This window comes from Anthonomus grandis, chromosome 8, assembly GCF_022605725.1.
Source record: "Anthonomus grandis grandis chromosome 8, icAntGran1.3, whole genome shotgun sequence".
Lineage (NCBI taxonomy): Eukaryota > Metazoa > Arthropoda > Insecta > Coleoptera > Curculionidae > Anthonomus > Anthonomus grandis.
Window position 1 is genome coordinate 14,613,612 of NC_065553.1, and position 21,249 is coordinate 14,634,860.

The 21,249-nt window shown below is 29.1% G+C and overlaps 1 protein-coding gene across 1 annotated transcript in view; it reads right to left on the reverse strand.

The window, feature by feature from the left end:
* Nucleotides 1-21,249, reverse strand: part of LOC126739305 (uncharacterized) — a 31,330-nt gene that overhangs the window by 8,128 nt on the left and 1,953 nt on the right. The window contains exons 2-9 of the mRNA XM_050444932.1: nt 17,279-17,387; nt 16,818-16,958; nt 16,550-16,624; nt 16,378-16,494; nt 13,006-13,113; nt 3,053-3,207; nt 1,457-1,599; nt 28-195 (exon numbers count right to left, since the gene is read on the reverse strand). Of these exons, the coding sequence (XP_050300889.1) occupies nt 28-195; nt 1,457-1,599; nt 3,053-3,207; nt 13,006-13,113; nt 16,378-16,494; nt 16,550-16,624; nt 16,818-16,958; nt 17,279-17,387 (1,016 nt within the window). The remainder of the gene's footprint in view (nt 1-27; nt 196-1,456; nt 1,600-3,052; nt 3,208-13,005; nt 13,114-16,377; nt 16,495-16,549; nt 16,625-16,817; nt 16,959-17,278; nt 17,388-21,249) is intronic.

The window sequence follows — 21,249 nt, forward strand, 5'->3', positions numbered from 1 at the left end:
AAGAGGTGTAAAAAACAGTATTCGTACCTCTAAAACTGTTTCGGTTTTCCTGACTGTAGCCGTCAAGTACGTCATCCTCTTTTTCCTGAAGGTGGTAGCTCGATGAAGTTTCCGAAACGTCGTCCATATAAGAAATTGAGAGTTCAGCGAATGGGACGCTTAATGATGAGCATTCGCTTTGGACGTAACCGGATGCTAAACAAATTAAAATATTGTAATGTTCAAAGATATAAGGGATTAATAGTAAGTAGATTAATAATGAATATTAATGTAATATTTTAAATTTTTAGTAAGAGCCCTAGTTTAAGTTGTAGCTTAAAACATTAAAAACAGAGAGTGTGTGAGTTTAATTCTGTTCAGGATCAATGTGACATACGTATTCAACTGCAGTTTGTCCGAAATTAAAACAGTACACTTTTCGCAACCATAAAATTTTTTTTTTCTCCTATTATTGTGATATTGTAGGCAACTATTAGTATTATTATTGATAATGTATTTTTTTTGTTTTTGTTTAGAATGTAGTTGTATTTTTTTATCTCATTAATACCTGGAATTTTTTCTATAGAGTGGTGTAATTAAAAAAAATAAAAGTCCAAATTAAAAAATTAGCTGTTTGGTGATTCAAAAGATATTTTACCACAAAAAAAGAATAACAAAAAATCAGATTAGGGAGGAAAAACCAACCCAACCCTGATGATCGCTCTTTTTTGTACGAAAGTGAATAATATAATAATAAAATATAGAGTAGTAAGTATATTATTTTAATTGCAATAAAAATCTGGGTCGATATTTAAAACAATAAAATTCGTATCAATATCTGAAAAACTGCAATATTACCAAGTACAGAAATGAAGACACTAGTTTGTTGTCGTTTGCTCTTTAGTTAATAAAATAAATATTAGACTTTTTTAAATTTTCTCCTGTAAATCAGAAACAAATAGAAATTTCGCAACTCTTTAAAGCCAATTTTATTGACCAAAAAAATACACCATTTTTTCTAATTTAGCCAAGATACTATAAATAGCGGTATCACGTCAAACGGCATGCTGTAGAATTAAATATTGTTTAATCAGTTGTAAACAGATTAATAACATAAATACATTTTAGAAGTCTTTAAGCCCAAATAGAAAGTAATATGTCTATGAGAATTTTTAAGTGAATTTATACTCTTTTTCAAATAGGTATAAAGTAATAAAACGACACGGAATAATAGCAAATACTACATTGTTTAACACTTTTGCAATCGCACCTATCTGTACCCTTCTTGTAATGTTCGAACTCTACCTTTTTTTCTCGCTTTATTCATTAACTAGGTACTAAGTTTACCTACGCCAATGGATGACTACAAAACTCTTGGAAATTTACATTTTATTACTCTCTACCTGTTTGAAATGCAGTATAGAAGCGAATATAGTTTAATTCCCGGAAAACATGCTTAAAGGTTCAAGTTTATTACCGGACCCTGAAGATGACCCTTCCAAGGGACAAAACCACTCGGAAAGACTTTCGCCTTCGCCTCCATGCATTGGAGATCGTGGCGGCTTGATCATATTACGCATTTCCAAGAACGGAGTCTGAAGACATCCGAAAAGCTTACGACTGAAATAAAAACATAAATTACATCTTATCAGTCACGTTTCCTAAAAAATATAATAAATTTCATTGTATCGATTAACGTAGTAACGTGATGTTTTTCAAAACAGATAAATCTTTAAAACAGGTTGCGATTAATATTTCGATAAGAGATAATTTGTAAAATAATGTTTAATTTTGCTATAATAAAAGGTTTTTGTCATAAAAGCTTGTTTATTTAAAAAAAACTGCTAAGATTACGTCATTATCAGTTATAAATTAAAAAGGGACCATAGTAAAACGCATTACGATAAAAGTTTGAATGTATCTTCTGTAGTAAAATTTGTTCTTTGTTTTATAACGCAATTTAATTATCCAATAATTATAATGATTGCAAAATGAAAAAATGAAAATATAATTAAAAAGAGTTAACAAAAAGATTTGAGAGTGACTTTACATTTAATTTCATTTAGATTCATATTAATATATTGGGAAAAGAAGTAGATGATAGATGAGATCAGGATAAAAAAACTAAAAAGCAGGGAAATGCTGAATATTTGGACTCTTATAATACTCCGTTGAGGAGTAAACATTAGCTACGTCTACATTACTTGGATAAAATTACGTAACGAGGACAATTTTTTCGGTGTAAATGGCAGCGCACTAAAATTTGATGCGCAAATTTGATGCTTTCCACACAGGGTATATTAAATTAATTTTTTTTAACACCTAGGACCTATTTTGCGGTACCAAGTTTGAAATTTTTTTGGACTTTAGCTTACGAGATTTTTATTTTTGTTTGTTTATAAAAATAAAGATGAACGGGAAGGACAAGTTTAAGCCTTGAAAAATAATTTATTAGTTTATTTTTAAACAACAATAACACTTTTAAATATTTAGAGGTTATGTCCTATAATTCTTCGTCTAAAATGATAAACTCCCTTCAAATGACATTTTGATCCTAGAAATAATCTGCACTAATTTAACCCTCAAAATCAATCCTTGTAAACAGGGCTGTACTAAATAAAAATAGTCTTAGGAAATAAAAATATTCATTTGATCCATGGACCTAATAGATCCGTACGTTGTAAACGCAGCTATTGGCAAATGACAAGTGCAGTCATTTGGACTTCTTTAATTTGAGATCCCTTAAAAGTAATTTTTAGTACTAAATAAAATACTCGATATTTACCATTAAGAATGACTGAATATTAAGTTTACTGAATTAGTAATGCTCCTAATGACAGAGTAATGTTCTTATATATATATTTTTTTATTATTCGTAATGGTTTCTTATATCCTTTATGTTTTTTTATATCATAATAAAATAATGTTATGTTTATTTAATATTAATTTTCTTAAGACTACTTTTTTTGCAATGTTCTTAAGGAGAAACCGTCAATAAACAATGAATTTAATTACATTTCAAAATGGTTAACATAAAATAAAAATCATCTTAAGATAAACTAAATTAACTTACTTTTGGTTACTTGGCGATATCCGCTTGTAGGACGATTTTGCATAAGCGCACACCGAACATTTCTTTTGCTTACAATTGGCCAGATGTTCCACGGCCTTTTGAAATTGCGAGGCTAATGTGGAACTTTGAAATTCTGGTGGTTTTAATACCGCAACCTGAAAGAATAGTTTTATTAATTAGGACATTTTTTAAGAATAGAAATATGAAATATATATGATTGTTAAATTTGTTTGTAAATATATCAAATAAAATTATTAAACTGAATCATTATTTACTAATTTTTTAATTCAATTACTACTAATTATAAATAAGAAAGATAAAGGAACATAAGTCAAAATAATGAAATCCAGCTTTAATAGAGTGATTTTCAACAAAATCTTTTTGACCTCAACCTTAAATTTAGATACACTGTTTATTGATCTGACTAAGACAAATGCAGAAAAAGCCTTAAACATTTTTAATATTCAACCTATGTCGAGGAATAATCAATTTATCAGTACTGAAAAACTACCAATATGCATCTGATGTGTCTGTAATGAGAATGAGAATAATGAAATGACAAAACAATAAAAATAATGAGATTAACCAGATCAAATGCCCAAATAAAACCAGAGAATAAACCTGCTAGAAAATTTTACTATTATCTACACTTTGTAGAGCTTTTAGGAATGAAATAATGGCATCTTAGGTGGATTGGAAGCCTTTCTAAACTCATATCTAGATTTAAAGCATACCAATAAATAAATCCTACGACCTTAAAATTTCGCCATACTGACTAAATGAAAAACCTCGTTTCAGTAACATTTAAATGTTAGATTTAAAATTCAGTTCATACTTTGCGTTTTAAGAAATTTGGTCAGGTAGTGCGATCGCCGCAAAGGTCTTGTAAATTCGAACGTGTTTCTTCATTTATTACATTCCCAATAATCGTGATGTTTATCGATAAAGATAGATTTACATAAGCTCCGTATTAGAGCAGGTCAGGCAAAAGAAAAAAAATATAGCCGAACAGAATTGCGATTGTTGTGCTTTCACCCGTTCAGTGTGCCGATAATCCGATTTAGATGTAGTTAACGCGACGCCGTATATCCGTTACCTTTTTCCTGCCTTCGTTTTGCTCGAAGAGTCAATCGATGAGGAAATGCAAAAAAAATCCTTTTTAAGAGTGAAATTTGAAACTGACAGAAGTATGGTCACGGATAATTGAGCTCTAAGAATTACATACATATACATACATTCAGTTTCTTTTTTAACAGATATTTCTGTGTCACTATTACAAACTACCAGTGAATGGATAAGAGAGCTTAATATGGAATTATTATTTCCGTTAATTAAATTAATTTTCCAAAGTCTTTTATTCGAATTAAAATGAGCAGGTTTTTGTTTTTTTAAAGTATCTTTTAAAAAAAAAATTCCATCACAATTAAAAAATAATAATATATTTGTTATTTGAAAACCATCAAAACCAAACATTTTGTTAAATTTCATAAAACTTTATAATGATTATCTTAATCAAAATTTTCCTGAAAATCAATGCTGCTTTAGGCTATCAGACACAAATTGTTAATAATCCTAACCTATTATTACCCTCTATTCGCCCATCCCCAATTTAGTTTTAAATATAGGTTTTATTGATTGGCATACTTAAACAAATGAAATTTATGGTTCTTTTCCATGTTTAGAGTTTTTTTAGTAAGAAAATCATAATAAATTTAAGGGTTCAAAATTTATGATTTCTTTTCAGATCCTAATGAATGACAATCTAAATATAATTATTAAATATTCCTATAGCGGGTTTTTTAAAGCCATGCTCTAAATTTTTTTTTCTTATAAACACATACATACAAGATCTGTTGGCAATAGTGTAGGTGGAAGTGTCGTTGGTCTCTAATACATTATTAAATATGCTTTCTCTTATACGATTCCATGTCAATTTCATATATTAATTACTCTAAATGATATCAAACAATAGGCAAATTTCTCAATTGGCGAAGTCTAGCTGGGAGGTAATCAAACTTTTAAACTAGGAAAAATGTACAACTTACCATGAAAATACCTATTTATTATATATGAAAAAACTAAGCGCAACTATACATTCTTAACGAAACCCCATCATTATAATATCAGTGACAATAATTTAAAATTAATCGAAACATTTTTAACTAGTGGCCACAAATATTTCATTATAGGACGTCCATAGTTTTGCCCATTATTTACTGTATCACTCAAAGTCAGTCCTGGCCCCAATATTGTTCTGAATATTTATTGACTTTTTGAATGTCTTTATGAATGTTGTAACAGATAGCAATCTAATATTATTTGCCGATTATAAATCTATTCTTAGTCACCCCTCAAGCAAAAGTCAAAAATACTCCTATCAATTTAAAAACTATTATTGACGGTTTTTCTCAGAGCGCGCCATCACTATAGAAAATAATGCATAACATGCATAATTGGTGACTAAGAAATTTTCCATTATTTTTATGAACTCATCGTGTTTAATACAAATTCAACAAGGCTTGTAATCATACCTCTTTGAAGGAATTTACGAGACTCTTGTACATTGAGTGCATTATGTACAGGAGTCTCATAAATATTATCATTGTTTGATTATGGTGATGTAATCTACAATAAGGCAATTACATCGGCAGTTTCATCTTCTATTCAAAAAGTGCAAAATTCCTGCATGTTCCTTCAATAATTGCCACAGAAGTCATATCACCCCATATCTTAATAATCATTTTTTCTTTCAATGTCAAATAGACGCAAATATCACATGTACTCGTTCATATACAGAAATTTAAAGTCGAGAATCCCACCATATCTAAGAAAACATATTGAAAGTGCATGAACACAACCATAATACCCGACGGTTTAATATTTTTAGGGTTCCTCAACATACAACAGCAGCTTTTCAAAAATCATTTAGTTACGTTGCAGCTCATTTGTGGAACAATTTGGCTCGTTTTGTAAAAGATTATTCCGTTTATAAGTATAAGAAATGCATAAGAAATATGCTTATGCAGTCACAGTATGATGCCTAATAATTAAATATGTATTAAGATAAATGTCAAATGGATTTTTTCCAGTCTCTTTTCATTCAGGTTGTGTCATATTCATGTAGCTGTACTGGGTCAAGTCTACACTTACATTTTCGTCTCTTGTTTTTTTTTTTTTTTTTCCAAGCTCTCATTATCAAAATGTATCGAAAAAATATTCTTACCTAAGGTTTTTTCTTTGTTTCCTCTTTTGTTGCTTTTTCTTGAGGATGTATCACTTAAAAGTGCCTCTTGCACTTTTGAGAAACGGTTTTTATAATCGAGATGCATTCCTATTTGCTAACTTCACTTACATCATAAGTATAACTGTTTTGTAATTTTTGATATTGGAAAAAAAAACGTTTTGAATTTGAATGAATTATGAATGAAAAATATAGAGATTTCATGCTAAGAAGCTTTTTTAACACTTCATGCATGTGCGCTCTAAATAGTAATTTAAACCTTAAATAAACTTGGTATTATTATTTCCACCGTTTTTCAGTCTGATATTCAATAATACCTACTAATGTTGCTTTAGATCCTTTTCCGATTACAATCATTTAAATAAAGTCAATACATGAAAGTTCTTTTTTAAACAAACCCTGCAGATAAATCTTCATATGCAATTAACCTTTTTTTGAATACCCTGTTATTACATAGGATTATAACATATTCAATCATCAAGCAACTTTTTCATATTAGTGAGAAAGTTCCCCATTTGCATTACATGGGCCGGTTTGTAATGTAAGTTAATAAAAATTTATCGATTTACTATGTCTTACTAAGTTTCTAATAAGCCTATTCGCTATCAATATTTCAAAGCTGATATTGATATGTCACTATTAGATAATAATTTATTAGATACTTGTAAAACATGAAACCTGTTATCACTATTTTCTACTAATAATAATTGATCTTCGTACTGAGAACGTCGATATTATGTTCTTCTCGTTTCCTGATTGTTCTGTTATGTAAAAGGAAGCGAAATTAATATGTACCTTCAGGCAAAAAATAATATGCATTGACAAGAAAAGGGATTATATGCATAATTTGTAATAATAATGATTGTTCAGTAAATGAACAGCATTTTCTCTTAATAAACAATTCAGGGCTAACATATGGTAATAAAAATGTATAAGCAGTTAACACTTGAATATGGAATATATTATTGTTACATAAACCAGTGTTATGTCACTTCTATATCTTAGAATTTTCAACACACTAAAGCTGCAAATTATTTTATTGTATTAAACTACAGTTAAAAAAACCTGTTAGCTATAGTTGTAAGCCCCTTGAACCGTGAAAACAATGGATTCAAACGTTTGTAAATTCAAGTAAAGGAGTGTCGGATGCCCATTCAATCAATTCACATTAATAATTCGATCAGTGAATAGTTGTCTCCTATTGTATTGGACATGCATTGGTATTTGAGAAAGACATGCAGTGCATGCATTGGACAATAGTTTAATTTGAAAAAAGAAATTTTAAACAAACTGTATAATAAACGCTACAGTTCCATCTATTTTTGAAATCTAAATAAGCAGTAATTTTCGGTTTTCGTCGCTCCACTGATGTATTCGCCTGGAGAAATAAATAAAAAGAAGTAAAAGAAACGCTGATGGCGGATCTAATAAGTGGCAAACGAGCCGGCTGGGTTGCTAAACTACCGTTCGAAGGCGGAATTTTAATGACAACAGCGATCTTCGTAATGCAACGATGATGGAATGCGCCTTAAATTTATATTACCATTCTTTCATTGCCCGTGTTGGCACGAAAGGAAGTTTTGCCTCAGTAAAATGATCAAGAAAATTTTAAATTTCTTGTAGGCAAGCCAAAGAACTACTCGCCTCTAATTTTCTTAATTAATATAATCAATGTTTCTATAAATTGTTTTTTTTTATTAATCTATATAATACATAGATAATTAAAAAAATAAATCCTAAAGCTACTTGGATTAAACTTAATTAGTATTCCACGATATGTTGCCTAACACCTGTTAAGTAAAGGTTTACTGTCACTTTGAAAAGGCCAGATTATAATATAGATTTCAATTTTGCGCAGTAATTGTTATGCGAGGCCAACCCTTTATTAAAATATTTTTGAAATTTTTGTTGATCTAGGAGGGTGCTGTAAAACTGATTTTTTTGAATTGCCACTAAAAAATACTATAAATTTTGATATTTTTGAATAATATGGAAGTCGGACGGGTATAAGTATAGAAATAACGCCAAATAGTATTAAAAGTAGAAAAATCCGATATGTAAATCCCGAGAATCTCGAGATTCTACAGTTTAATGCCAATAAAAAAATCACCAAATTTATTCGAAAATACCGTAAATATCGGAATTAAATAAATCTGATACCAGAATAATTCGCAATTAATTACATGCTTTTTTCAATTTATTAACAACCACGTAGGGCGTTGGCCAAAATGGTTTTTCCCCAAATGTTTCTGTCACAAATCCGTCGTATTATTATTACCAATATAGGCAATCTGTGTGGAGCATGTTTGTTTTATTCTGCAGGTGTTTAATGAACATAAATACTCATTTATTTTCCAATTTTTGGAGAATCCCAACATGAAACTGGACCAGCAGAATTTTGTCAGCAAAACTATTTAGAAGATCCGATAAACCTAAGAACTGGAATATCGTCATTGCATGGAAAACTAAAAACCACACTCACCCTCAAAATTACCCGGACAACGAACATTTAGTTTAAATTCAATCCTTAATAACTTTTTCAGTATTGTATCTATTGTGATATTTTTTTTACCGAATTTTAGGCCGTTTTATTATCATCATTATTTCATATCGAAGCTACAAACATTTCCAACGGATTTGTTATTATACAGAGGTTTATAAAAAGTTGAATTTTACTCTTTTAAGATTTAAACACCCTGTGGATAAAATTCACATCCGAATAATGATTCATTTTGCTGCATTTTCAAGTCCCATATTTTTTTAATATTCTGTTTTTTCATTCATTCCGATATCTGTATTCTTAGAGAAAGAGCACTTAAGGCTAACACACTGGCTTAAAGGAAACAATGCAATAATGCTTTATTAGCAACAAATTTTAAAAAAAATATGGATAACGGTGGTATTAAGATTTATTAAATTTTTCTAAAATCGGGTATTTTTCTCACGAATTTGAAAAACAAGGATTGAATTTGAACCAAATTTCCGTTGTCCGGTTAATTTGGCGGGCCACTGTAGTAAAACCACTGTAGTAAACATGGAAATGATTTCGAAAATGATAACAATACAGGCGAATTGCTGAAATAAATAAACATAACCGCCTGAAAAATCAAAAAATTAAGAAAAAAGTCGAGTGACAGCGTTTAAAGAAGACAGCATCAATATAGAAATTTTCTTATATTATTTCTCAAAAAACAGCCATGCTGAATAATGGTGGCAGTCTTGGCATAATTAATCTTAAACTAGCCTCCGACTACTTACTGGTCCACCGACAAGCCTTGTGTCTGAAAGATGTTTTTCCTCAGCAGGTTTAATTTGTTCGAACATTAGATCTAAATTAGAAGACAATACGATTGTTCAATTGATGTTTTTGCGTCATTCATTTCGGAAATAAACAATGTGCGTTTTGTGTTAATTAGTTTTAGTTTAGTGGTGCCTAGTTTTTTGGGATAAATCCCGAGAACCCGGTATTCAATCTCTCAATACTAAAAAACCCCCCGGGATTGCAATCCCTTCCATAAAACCAAAAAAAAGAGAAAAATGTACTGTCTAAGAAGAACAAAAGAAGTTCTTTACTAAGATGAGGAAAACCCTAAGATGTTTGGAGTCTAGACCATCATCAATATTCCTTTAGGCCTCTCACTGTGCTCTGCTTTTATTTATTCTTTGAAGTCATTCTAAAGGTAACTTGACAATGAAAAGGATGATAATCAACACACAGTATAATCATTTATATTTGATTATTGTTTAATAACATGTTTTCTTATTTGTTTATTAAAAACAAATTTGAACACCTGCTAAGTATAATAATAATATTGTGTAATAAAATTTATCCTTTTACATAAATGACAATTTTAGAAGAATTAGTCTAGGGTTTCTGAGAATAATGTGTAATAATTGTTTGGTATTTTTTATTCGATTGATTTAAGAGGGCTTTTATGTTTTTAAAAAACTTTTTTTCAATAAAATACAATTACACATCTACTTTTAAGGTAGAATGGGCTCAAGGTTATATTATTATAGATTTAATAGTTTCAGTTTAAATAATTGAAAAAATGAGGCCACTTGTATATTTCGCAAATGTGAAGACATTATTGAATGAATACATTTTTTGCTTTATCCAATCAATATGATTTAATTAGTATAACAAGTATTCAATTGGTTGTAATTTTTTGTAGTAGTAATTGTTGATGGCAACGTTAGAGGAGAGGCGAATGACCGGCTTATAGACAAAGAACTTGATTGGGTTAATAGAGCAGCTTACCCAATAGCCAATAGTGTACATACATATGTAGGAGTTAGTAATTTACATAATTGATAATGTCAATAAAGTCATTAATATTATTATTGAACTGATCAAAGTTGAAAACACTTTTCTAAATAGTTTAGAAGGCAATAAAATATCTTAGCTCAATTGGCAATATCGAGTGCCCCATAAGAAGATACCAAATGTTCTTATGATGGATTCTATGGAATTGTTAATTTTTGTTGATAAGTGTACAGAGTGAAATATTGACGTTCAAATCTTTCTATATACAACTAAACTAAACTTTGTTTTTTTTTACATTTTACTACATCTTAAAATTTTTCATCACTATTACGAGTAATGTTTCAGTTCAAAAAATTCAGTTTAAAGTTTCATAACTAATTAATGTAAGACCTTGGTCCTTTTTCTGAAGTCATCATATATCACTGCTATAAAACAATTAAATGTCATAGGCAATTTTAGATTGAGGTTTCTTCAGTTGGAATTTTCACGTTAAAAGAGTATTAAAAAAAATTTTAATTGTTAGATTTTTTCCGTGGATTACTTAAGCTTTTCCAAACATTTAAAAATGGGTTTATAATTGGTAGATCACTAAAGCAAACCCATTTAAGCCATTCCATCATTTACAAATTTATGTTAAAAAAATTAAGACCATATTCACCGAGGAACTGAAAAAATGTAGGCATTTTAAATTCATCATGTTTTTAAAGGGGTTTTTACTTTTACTTACCATGTAAGTTCAATTGAACACAGTAAATAGCAATAAACTGCTGAAATTTACTTAATGGAGTTTCTTCACTTTATGTTCATTGTAAACAGTTTTTAGAATAGAATAAATTTTATTAGCAAAAAATGTGCTATACGATCAACAACTTTAAGCACATATTTCTATAAAGAAATGAAACAAATTAATATTTAAATTCAAAACAACAAACTTAAGACTAAAAAGAATAAGCTGTACTCGTATGGTACAATTTTTGAAACATGTAGTTTACATGTCTTACAATATGTTTTTAAGGTTTCTCAGCGTTTAATGCTATTAGCTAATATTGTTGTAATATTTAAGACCATTATATTTTGGTATTATAAAGTTAGTATTTATTTTTGCATATAAAAATTATTTCTTAACCTTGATCATAACTATGAATTTCCCTGTACAATTTTCTAGTAAACGTTGAGGAGCTAACCCATGTATTATTTTGTAAATGAAAATAACTGTGTTATATACAATTTAGTTTCTGTTAACATAGTTTTTATGTTTGTTTAATATACATCGTAAAGCTTTATTTTGTATTATGTGTATACTATATATTTCAGATCTATTGAATAAAGCAAAAATTCAGTTTTAGCGACTGCTGCCTAGATTAGTCTTGATTGATTTAATTTTTTTTTGTAAAAAAAACGCAAATGCTCTTGAGATTTGGATTTTATGATCAAGATAATTATACTTGTTTACCCAGAGGTTCGGCCTCATCACTAATCACTGGGAACTAAATTTATCATATATTTTGTTTTTGAGATATTAATTTTTTGACCTATTTCAGAACATGTCTTTTGTAGTTCTTGTAGCATACCTTTAACGTCTTTAAGTTTATCTAATACTAACAAAACTATATCATACGAAAAATTTAGATTTCCATTGTTATAGCCATTGAAATAAACGATATTATAAATTAATTTTCGCTAAAATCAATGAATAGAGGAAAAAGAGGCTTAATTTGAAAGTGGTTAAATGGTTATTATGATTAAAGTGGTTACGATTATTGATAAAATATTTTTAAAGATACAGGGTGATAGACTGTCAAAAAATCTAATGTGACTATTTTTATACACGTACTCGACGTTTCTCTACGCCCACCATCAATAAACAAACTGCATTAAAAAACAACTTGGCCCATTTCGTTAAAAGAACATAACAACCAGTCACTCCACACTAATAAAAAAAATATACATGCAACAATTACGTGCAGAAGATTATTCGTTTAAACTCTGGCGTTATATGCAAAGAGCCGCAATGAATAACTCTTTAAATAGCTCTAATTAACTGAATTTCATGCGAAGTCTACCGCGAACAATGGCTTTTATATTATCCCGGTACAATACGTAATGGATTGGTTAGGCACATCCGCTGGCCTATGTATTTCCTTTGAATGCATTTCAAAGTTTTAAGAGTAGAACGATCTCTCAATAAATTTATAGCAAAGACAACCCAAGCTATTCCCAATGATACAACTATATTTATAATGCTATAAATACGAAAATGCATTTAAAGGCTGCTATTATTTAGAATAATTGCCATTTTACTCGTCCGGTCTTAACAGTTTTAAACGATTACAGAGAAACAAGGCCAAAAAGAGAATGACATAGACAATAAAAAATAAAACCGGTACAGTGGCGTAATATTTTTAGGCCGATTAATTTATATATAAGGGTTTTTTTTTGGCTTACCCGTCTATCAGCGAATTCCGAAGCATTGGTCCTTCTTCTGTGTAGTTGCGACACGCATCTTCGCACGCCTTTTCGTTCTGCTTCTAAAGCTTCTTTTAACTGGTCATTCTGAAAATGGGAAATTTTGAAGATAAAGTCAAAGTCAAAAATAGCTTTATTGTTACTAACATAATGTTGTTAACAAAGCGTCATATAAAACCTTAAGTTGACAATATAATCTTTTATAAAAAATACAAAAATTTTAACAATTTTTACGTAGATAGAACATAGAACACACGCTACACAATTAAAAAAGTTTGAAAAAAAGTAGGTAGTATTAAGTTCCATCATGTTATGCAAATCTCCTCACTGTCAAAAAAATTGTAATTAAATACTTGTCTAAAGAATAAAATGCTTTTGCAAGTAAAAGTTTCTTTATATTTTTCCTAAAATGTTCTTCACAATTTATTAGACTTATAGATAGGGGTAAATGGTTAAAAAGCCTTCTGTCCCCGTACACAATAGAGGACTTAATCTGCTCACTTTTTGGGATAGGCAGAGGTAAAGAGAAAGTTGTTCGGAGATTGTAACCCGAGGAGCCAAGCTAATATTTTTTGTGGATAAGACAAACAGTCTCTAACATAAAAATGCATGGTAATGTCAGTTCAGAGTGTTTTAAAAATAATGGCCTACATCAGGGGCTACGAAAGGAAGCTACACACATGTAGCGGTATGGTTCTTTTTTGCAAAATAAATAGAGCTAAACTGAGCACACACCCCAAAACACAATACGATATCTCAGATGAGACTCAATAAGAGCATGGTAGGCAATCAAATCCCAGAAAATATGTTATTACTCTAATACCATAACAGTTGGATGATAGCTTTCCTATTAAAGAGGAGATATGATTTTCAAATTTTAATTGCTCATCAATTGTCAGACCTACAAATTTGCATATTTCAGAAGAACTTATTCTTTCATTTTGCAAAGTGTCAGTTCCGAAGTTACATTTAAAAGTTACAGTATTAGTTTTAGAAATATCAAAAGTTCACGCCATGACTTTACAAGAATTAAATCTTCATCAATAATATTCTTTAACCTCTTGGGGTCAGTGTCATGCCACAGTATTGTTGTATCATCCGCAAAGATAACAATAAAGATAATTTCTCTCTAATTGGAATTTGAGAGATATCGTTGACATATAACAGAAACAACATTGGTCCAAGAACAGAACCCTAGGGTACACTCGCATCCATATGGTGATGGCTGACATGTCATTGTCAAAGAATACTTTTGAAAGAATACTTTGTGTTCTTCCAGATAGGTACAAATTGGTGCAAAAGACTTATTAAGCTGAATGTTTAGAGACAAATTTCAAATGATCATAATAAAAATTCAGTCACTATTCAATTAATGTGGTTTTAACACTCTTACAAACACAGCTAACAAGCCAACAAGATAGCACAAAATAGCTTGATAATAAACAAGCTTTATAATAGTTTGAAGGAAAAACTTTTTGGTTTAATTTAAAGCACATAAATCAACATTTGGATAAATATATTCACAACTATTGTATTAAATACAATTGAAAAAACGAGAATGAGCCAGGTTATTTACAACTTCATACACAAATATAAAATTCGAATTTTTGAACTTGGAACCACATACCATGACTTAAGTTCTTATTATAATAAAGGAAATGATTTCGCTGATTGAATCTATAATTCAAATATTTAATATTTACTTATTTGCGCTGATTCCAAACTGTGCCGGCATAATTATTACAGTATCGGTCTAGTAAAACTATTCTTGATGAATAGTTGTTGAACCCTTTGGCTACTCAAAAAATAAAACCAAGATTTTTAAAATCCCTTTGAATGATATTCTCAATAAGTTTATCAAAGAACAAATCCAAAATCCGGTTTAGTAGTGTTACCTATGTAAAGATCAATCTTTATGCACCAGATTTTTCTGAGAATAAAATAAAATTAAATTACTTTAGGTTAAGAAGTAGTCTGTTAAGGAACAATAGTTCATAAAATTTAATAAATAAGAGTGAAGTTGAATATAAATTACTGCAGAGTTCGTCCTCTTGGAAATTTAAGGCCATCAATATGTAAAGTAATATATGAAAAACATTGACCAATTGAAATTATATGCTATTTTAACACCTGTACGAAATTTTATTCACTAATTTAACTGTCAAATTGCTAAGCAATAAAAAATAAGTACAGTCCTGCCTTTAAAAAGTAGGTTGATGACGCGTGTAAACTTAAAAAAAAACGAGAAATGATTGATGCTGCAACATCAAAAAAAGTATAAAATGCAAATTAAATTACTAAATTAGATAGATATACATTATGCCTATTAAAATTAATAATAATTGCCTATGTCATTTTATAGTTACCCAGAGAAAATTGCATAAGCTGTTTTAAACTTCTTATTTTTGATTATTAATACAAATTGACCCAAGATGCTTTATAATAAAATGAAGAGTAGACTCCCAGTATTTTTAAAACATATCACTGAATACAAATATCATTTATAAAAGGCAGATTTCGTACAATCAAGTAAAAAGAAACCAGTTTATAAAGAATTTAAGGGGACCAGTGTAACAAATAAAATCGTGGTAACTCTTTGTTCAATGTTATAAAATTCTATTGAAATCGAAACCTACGAGACCGTACAAAAATAAGTACCAGAAATAACGAAGCAACCGAGCCGGAAATTGTTTTAAATAATCCTCCGACAATTACCCAGGAACTCATTAGCGGCTCACGAATCATTATTTCGAATTACTTAAGAAGCCAGTCAAAAATTAAAACTATGAAAATACCAATAGCTCTTTTGTTGACAGTTTACGTGTTAATAATTAGCAAAATTTCAACAACGCATACAAATTAATGATTATTAGTCTCCAGTTATATTTGGTAACTGGTTTATTATGTATATGTAAGCATAGTTTCTTTTTTCATGGTTTTATGAATCAACTTTTCCTGTATATTCAGAACTCAAGGAATATTTTATTCTGTCCATTATTATTTGTAGAGGGCAATTCAATAATACTTGCAGCAAAACATCATTATTATTAAATCTGATTGAACAATTACAGGTGGATTCTTGAATACTTAAACATACCGATTTTGTTTTCTTGTGGTATTTCTTTGAATGTCATGTCTTAAAATAGATTTCAATACATTATACAAGAGCTTTATGAATACTTATTTATATGTTTTAGAAGTGTGTCATGCTTAGTTAGTTAATAATGATACAAGTGTATTTACTAACATTATTTATATTAAATAAATATATCTAATATCTCCCTATATATTTAAAGTAATAATTAGTAAAACATAGTGTTTCTTAGTATATAAAAAAATAGTGTTTCTTACTTCTCTCTCCAAAAATTCCTTCTCATTTTTTATCTTTGTCAAATGATGTACCACCTCTTGCCTGGCCCTCTCCAGTTTTCTTCTATTATATTCAGATTCCTTGGCTTGTTCTTGAAGCTGAAATAAAACCTCATAAATAGTAAATCAATAAAAATAGGCTTCTTCAGCTTACCAGTCTTAAAGTTTTGTCTCTCTCTTTCTCAAAAAAGGCCTTTTGTTCATGTAGTTTTTCTGCTTCAGCTTTCAGCTGGAAACACCAATAACCTTTATGTGATTTAAATAATAAAATATGCACACTCCAAAATTAAATTTTAATTAAGTGATTAATACTCCCAAAAAAAGAGAACACATTTTTTTATTTCAATAAGGCAAACAAATTTTTATTTCTTTGCATATTAAAAGAACTATGAAGCATGCATAATAATTATTTCGGAACCAACCTTATCACACTGCTCTTCCAAATACACAACTCTTTCTAAATGAAGAAATACCTCGTCCTCTTTCTCTCTAAGTAAACATTCATTAGATTCAAGTCTTTTGGCAATTTCTTCTCTTTGTTGTAAAAGATCATCTCTTTCAGTCTGAAAATTATTATATACTTTAACACTGGCATTGAATACTCTTGTGAAAATGACTGGCCCTAATTACACTTAAGACACAATACTATAATAGCATTGTGTGTAAATTTTTAACAAAATTATGCTGAAATTCATTAGCCACTTTTCCCATGTACTTTGAAAACAATACCTACATCTTTTGCTGGTTAAATGGTTAGATGTCTGGCTTTTTTGTATGATAAATGATTTGTAAATAAATGTATAGAAGTGGTCTAGAATGTACAACAAGAATGCCAATTGTACTCATGGGAAAGAAACTAAATGGGAACAAAATGGAAACCTACCTTAACCTCATGATATTTTTCTTCTAAATAATAAGCAATGTTTTTTGTTTCTTCAAATTTCTGGGACAGATGCAGGTATTTGTCATAATGTTTCTTAAACAGGACAAACCTGGAAGCAGAAAAAATATTAATAACTAAAGTGAATAAACTATAAGAAAGTTGAAAAAGACAGGTTTGAGCACTATATCACTTAACATTTACAATTAATAAAAAGGTATATTAAAGACAGAAATACTTTTCTATTGACTCATAGGAATTATTATATATTTTCTCATCTTAAAAGGATAAAAATATAATAATGGAATTGAATAATTGAATTCAAGTGATAAACTTATATAAAATATATAATACAAGGTTTGTTTTATTTTTGTACAAGGTGTTTGGTTTGTTGAGGATGGATACCAACTTTGTTATTTTAAATTGAATACTCTATATTTTATATCAGTTTTGCATTCTACTTTTCAATTAAAATAATATTTACTAAAATTATATATAAATGTATAAATTATTACTCCTTCTTAAGATTTAGTTTTTTTTTTATTTTTTAACTTAAGTCAGATATTGTAAAATTTGAATCACAATATTAAACACCCTGCATAATTGTTAACACCCAAACCAAAAAAAAAATCAATAAAATGACTCATGGTTTATTAATCAGAATTATTAATAGTTATTAAAGCTACTTAATTTTAGCAGCACATAATTTCAAATGCAAACCCAATTTCAGCTAAAAAAATAAAAACACTAAATATTTTAAAAATGAGTACAGATTTCTTTATACCTATTGGTACCTATTGGCAAAAAATACTTTGAAGAGTAGAATGCAAAACTAAAATAATTTAAAGAGATTCCCATTTAAATTAGCAAAGTTGGTATACATTACCAACAAAAACATCCTGTCTATTTATTTATTTAGAAAACTCCCAACAGTAAACTATTAATAAGTCTGAAACAACATTACATACATTAATAAAAAATAATAATTAATCTAAGTAAAGTGTGACAGCATAATTATATAAGTCACATAACTAAATTATATTCTAACGACAAAGAAACAGTATATACAAAAATATGATAAATTAAAGCTTTGTTTGAAGTTAAAACGCTTTGCACTTATAATAATTTTAAACACTCTGTAGATGAGAAAAGTTATATATAAAATAAATTTGTATTTGGACAATAAATATTTATTATATAACAGAAAAAGCACTTAGAACTGCAACAGTCAAAACTAATAAATAAGTTTATAACATGTGTTCACCATTTATTATAAAATTCTTATACATTTTAATTCTTATAAATTTTGTTCTTAATGGAATGGAAAGAAGATTTATTAGATATTTACACTAAGAACTTAGGTTTAATGGTGGATTCGAGTTTAAGGTTTAGTGAACATGTAAGTATGTGCATATTAAGGAAGGCTTTTTCAAACTTAAAACTGATTTTTAAACACAGACACCTACTTACAGTTCCCTTGAAAAAACTGCTTTGCGATTCTTTGGTACTATCCCATTTCAATTTTGCAGATGTAATTTATGCACCACGTTTGTTAACAACAGATATATACCAAATCCAACTGATTCAAAATCACTGTGTGAGGTTGATTGGAGGTTTATGTGGTGGGGAGCGAGGGGTATCGGCTAAATTGAGGGAGTTACAATGGCTTAGAATGGATGAGAGACATATTTTCCACTCAGTCGTCTTATTTCAGAAGATAATTGAGAGAAAATGTCCTGATTATTTATATCGAAAAATAAAGTTTCGCTCTGAAATACATAGCTTAGATCTTCATAATACAAGTATCATTACAATTCCATTTCACACGACAACTACTTTTAAAAGATCTTTTAGTTATAACATAGCAAATCTTTATAACAAAATTCTGCGACACCTAAATTTTTTGCCATCAGTTCATTTTAAAAAACGCATTAAGGGACATATTAATCTGTTTGTATAATTAGAGTGGCTATTGTATTATATAGAATAATTAAATGGTATAGGTACCTACTGACTGAGTTAATGGTTGCCAGTAATTTTGATATGGATGTAATAAAACAGTGGAGACTCTGTAGAATAATATATTATGTGGCTAAATATATATTATAATATGTGATATGTATATATTATAATGTATTTACTGTACATTAGTTAATAATTAATTAATATTTAGGATTCCTATGTATGGTTCAATAGAGTAGCTACTAGCTAGACTGCGCCACATTTAGGTAATCTATGACAAATTTGTTACTATTTTGATATCTATGTATTTGTTGGAAATAAAAGTCATTATTATTATTTAAACTAGTGAGTTTTGTGCATTGCTATCTGGTTATCTTCGCATTATTATTACCTGAATATCTTCAATTACCTGAATTCCTAATCATTTGTTAGGATAGTCTGAACAGTTATTTTATTACCTTTTGAATAAGGGTATCAAAATGCAGAAACCTTATAATACACCTTTAATAAAATTCCAACCCTGTACAATCTTAATTTTTCTATTTCACTTACTGAAATATCTAATGTATTATTGTTAGAAGCATTAAATAGTAATTTATGTTAGAATATAGTTCCCTCAACCAATAATCTATTTTGTGGTTTTTTTTATGATTAATATCATGGTTTATTCTTTTATCATCAATCATCAAAAAATAGAATATTGGTGGAATCAACTATAAGTAAATAGTAAGGTGTTAGAGAGGTATAGGGTTAATTAATTTTTAGGAGGATGGGCAAAGAACTTTTGGTTGAATTCTGTCTTATATTGTATAAGAGTCCTGGTCCAAATTGAAGGAGGTAATAGAGGAGGTTATTTCTGATAAAAAATTTTTATATACCATTGGGGCTGATTCTTCATAATGTTTTTTGGAAAAATTACAAAATTAAAAGATACTTGAAAACCATTAAGAACATCATAGCCTTTTTAATATTAGACATGACTTACTTTAGCACCTTCTCCAATTTGAACCATGATTTATGAGACACCCATAAAATACTTGAATATATTGGATGGAACTTTATAACCAGTGATGCATCCTTTAACACATCTACTTCCATGCTGTTATTAGAATAATTCTTCTCGAGGCCAAGTTTATTTTTATTTCTATACTTCTATATTTTTGGTTTAAATATTATTTGGGTATGTTATTATGGACAAATAACAAGTTTTTTTATCAATTTATGGTTTTTAATGTGTCATTCATATATGCCTGTGGAAAAAGTTAAACTCTTTCTTGACAGATAGGCCACATCATTCATATATGAATGACAGCTTTTTCTTTGCAAAGCTGGAATAGATCTCTCCGACCAGATGGGGTCCTACGTCTCCACTTTGAGAAAGGGTATCAAATGGTACCGGAAATTGGGAATAGAACTGTTACTGGGCATGGCAGCAGTGAATTCGTGGGTGGTGTACAAGACTGTAACAAAAAAAAAGATCACCATACCCATTTTCTGAGAATCGTTAGTAGCCGAACTTTTACAACTTGAAGAGGTAAAACAGATGGAAAGACCAAGATCATCAAAGGGCTCATACCATCAGCTCTTACAGAGATTAGATTCAAATGGAAAAAAAATCAGAAGAAAGTGTGCTGAATGCTATGCCAAAATCCAAAAGGAATCCGGCAGAGAAATGGCACGAAAAAAAGCTAAAATGGTATTTACATTTTGCAACTCATACCCTCATACATGTCATTCACATATGAATGACACGGCAGAAGATGTGTTAAGACTGACAAAAATATAACTGTGCTATACATTTTTTATCAAATATACTAACTTTTCTAACCAGTGGGAGTTCTTTCAACAAGTTAAAAGTTTGCACCAACTGTTTTGTAAAATAACATCATTTTTTGTAAAATTAATTAGACATCTTATGGACAGGAAAAAATATTTATGGAGAATTATATATAAAGGACTTGACTAAAAAAAAATCAAAAACAAGAAATACCTACAGTAAACATTAATTCGTC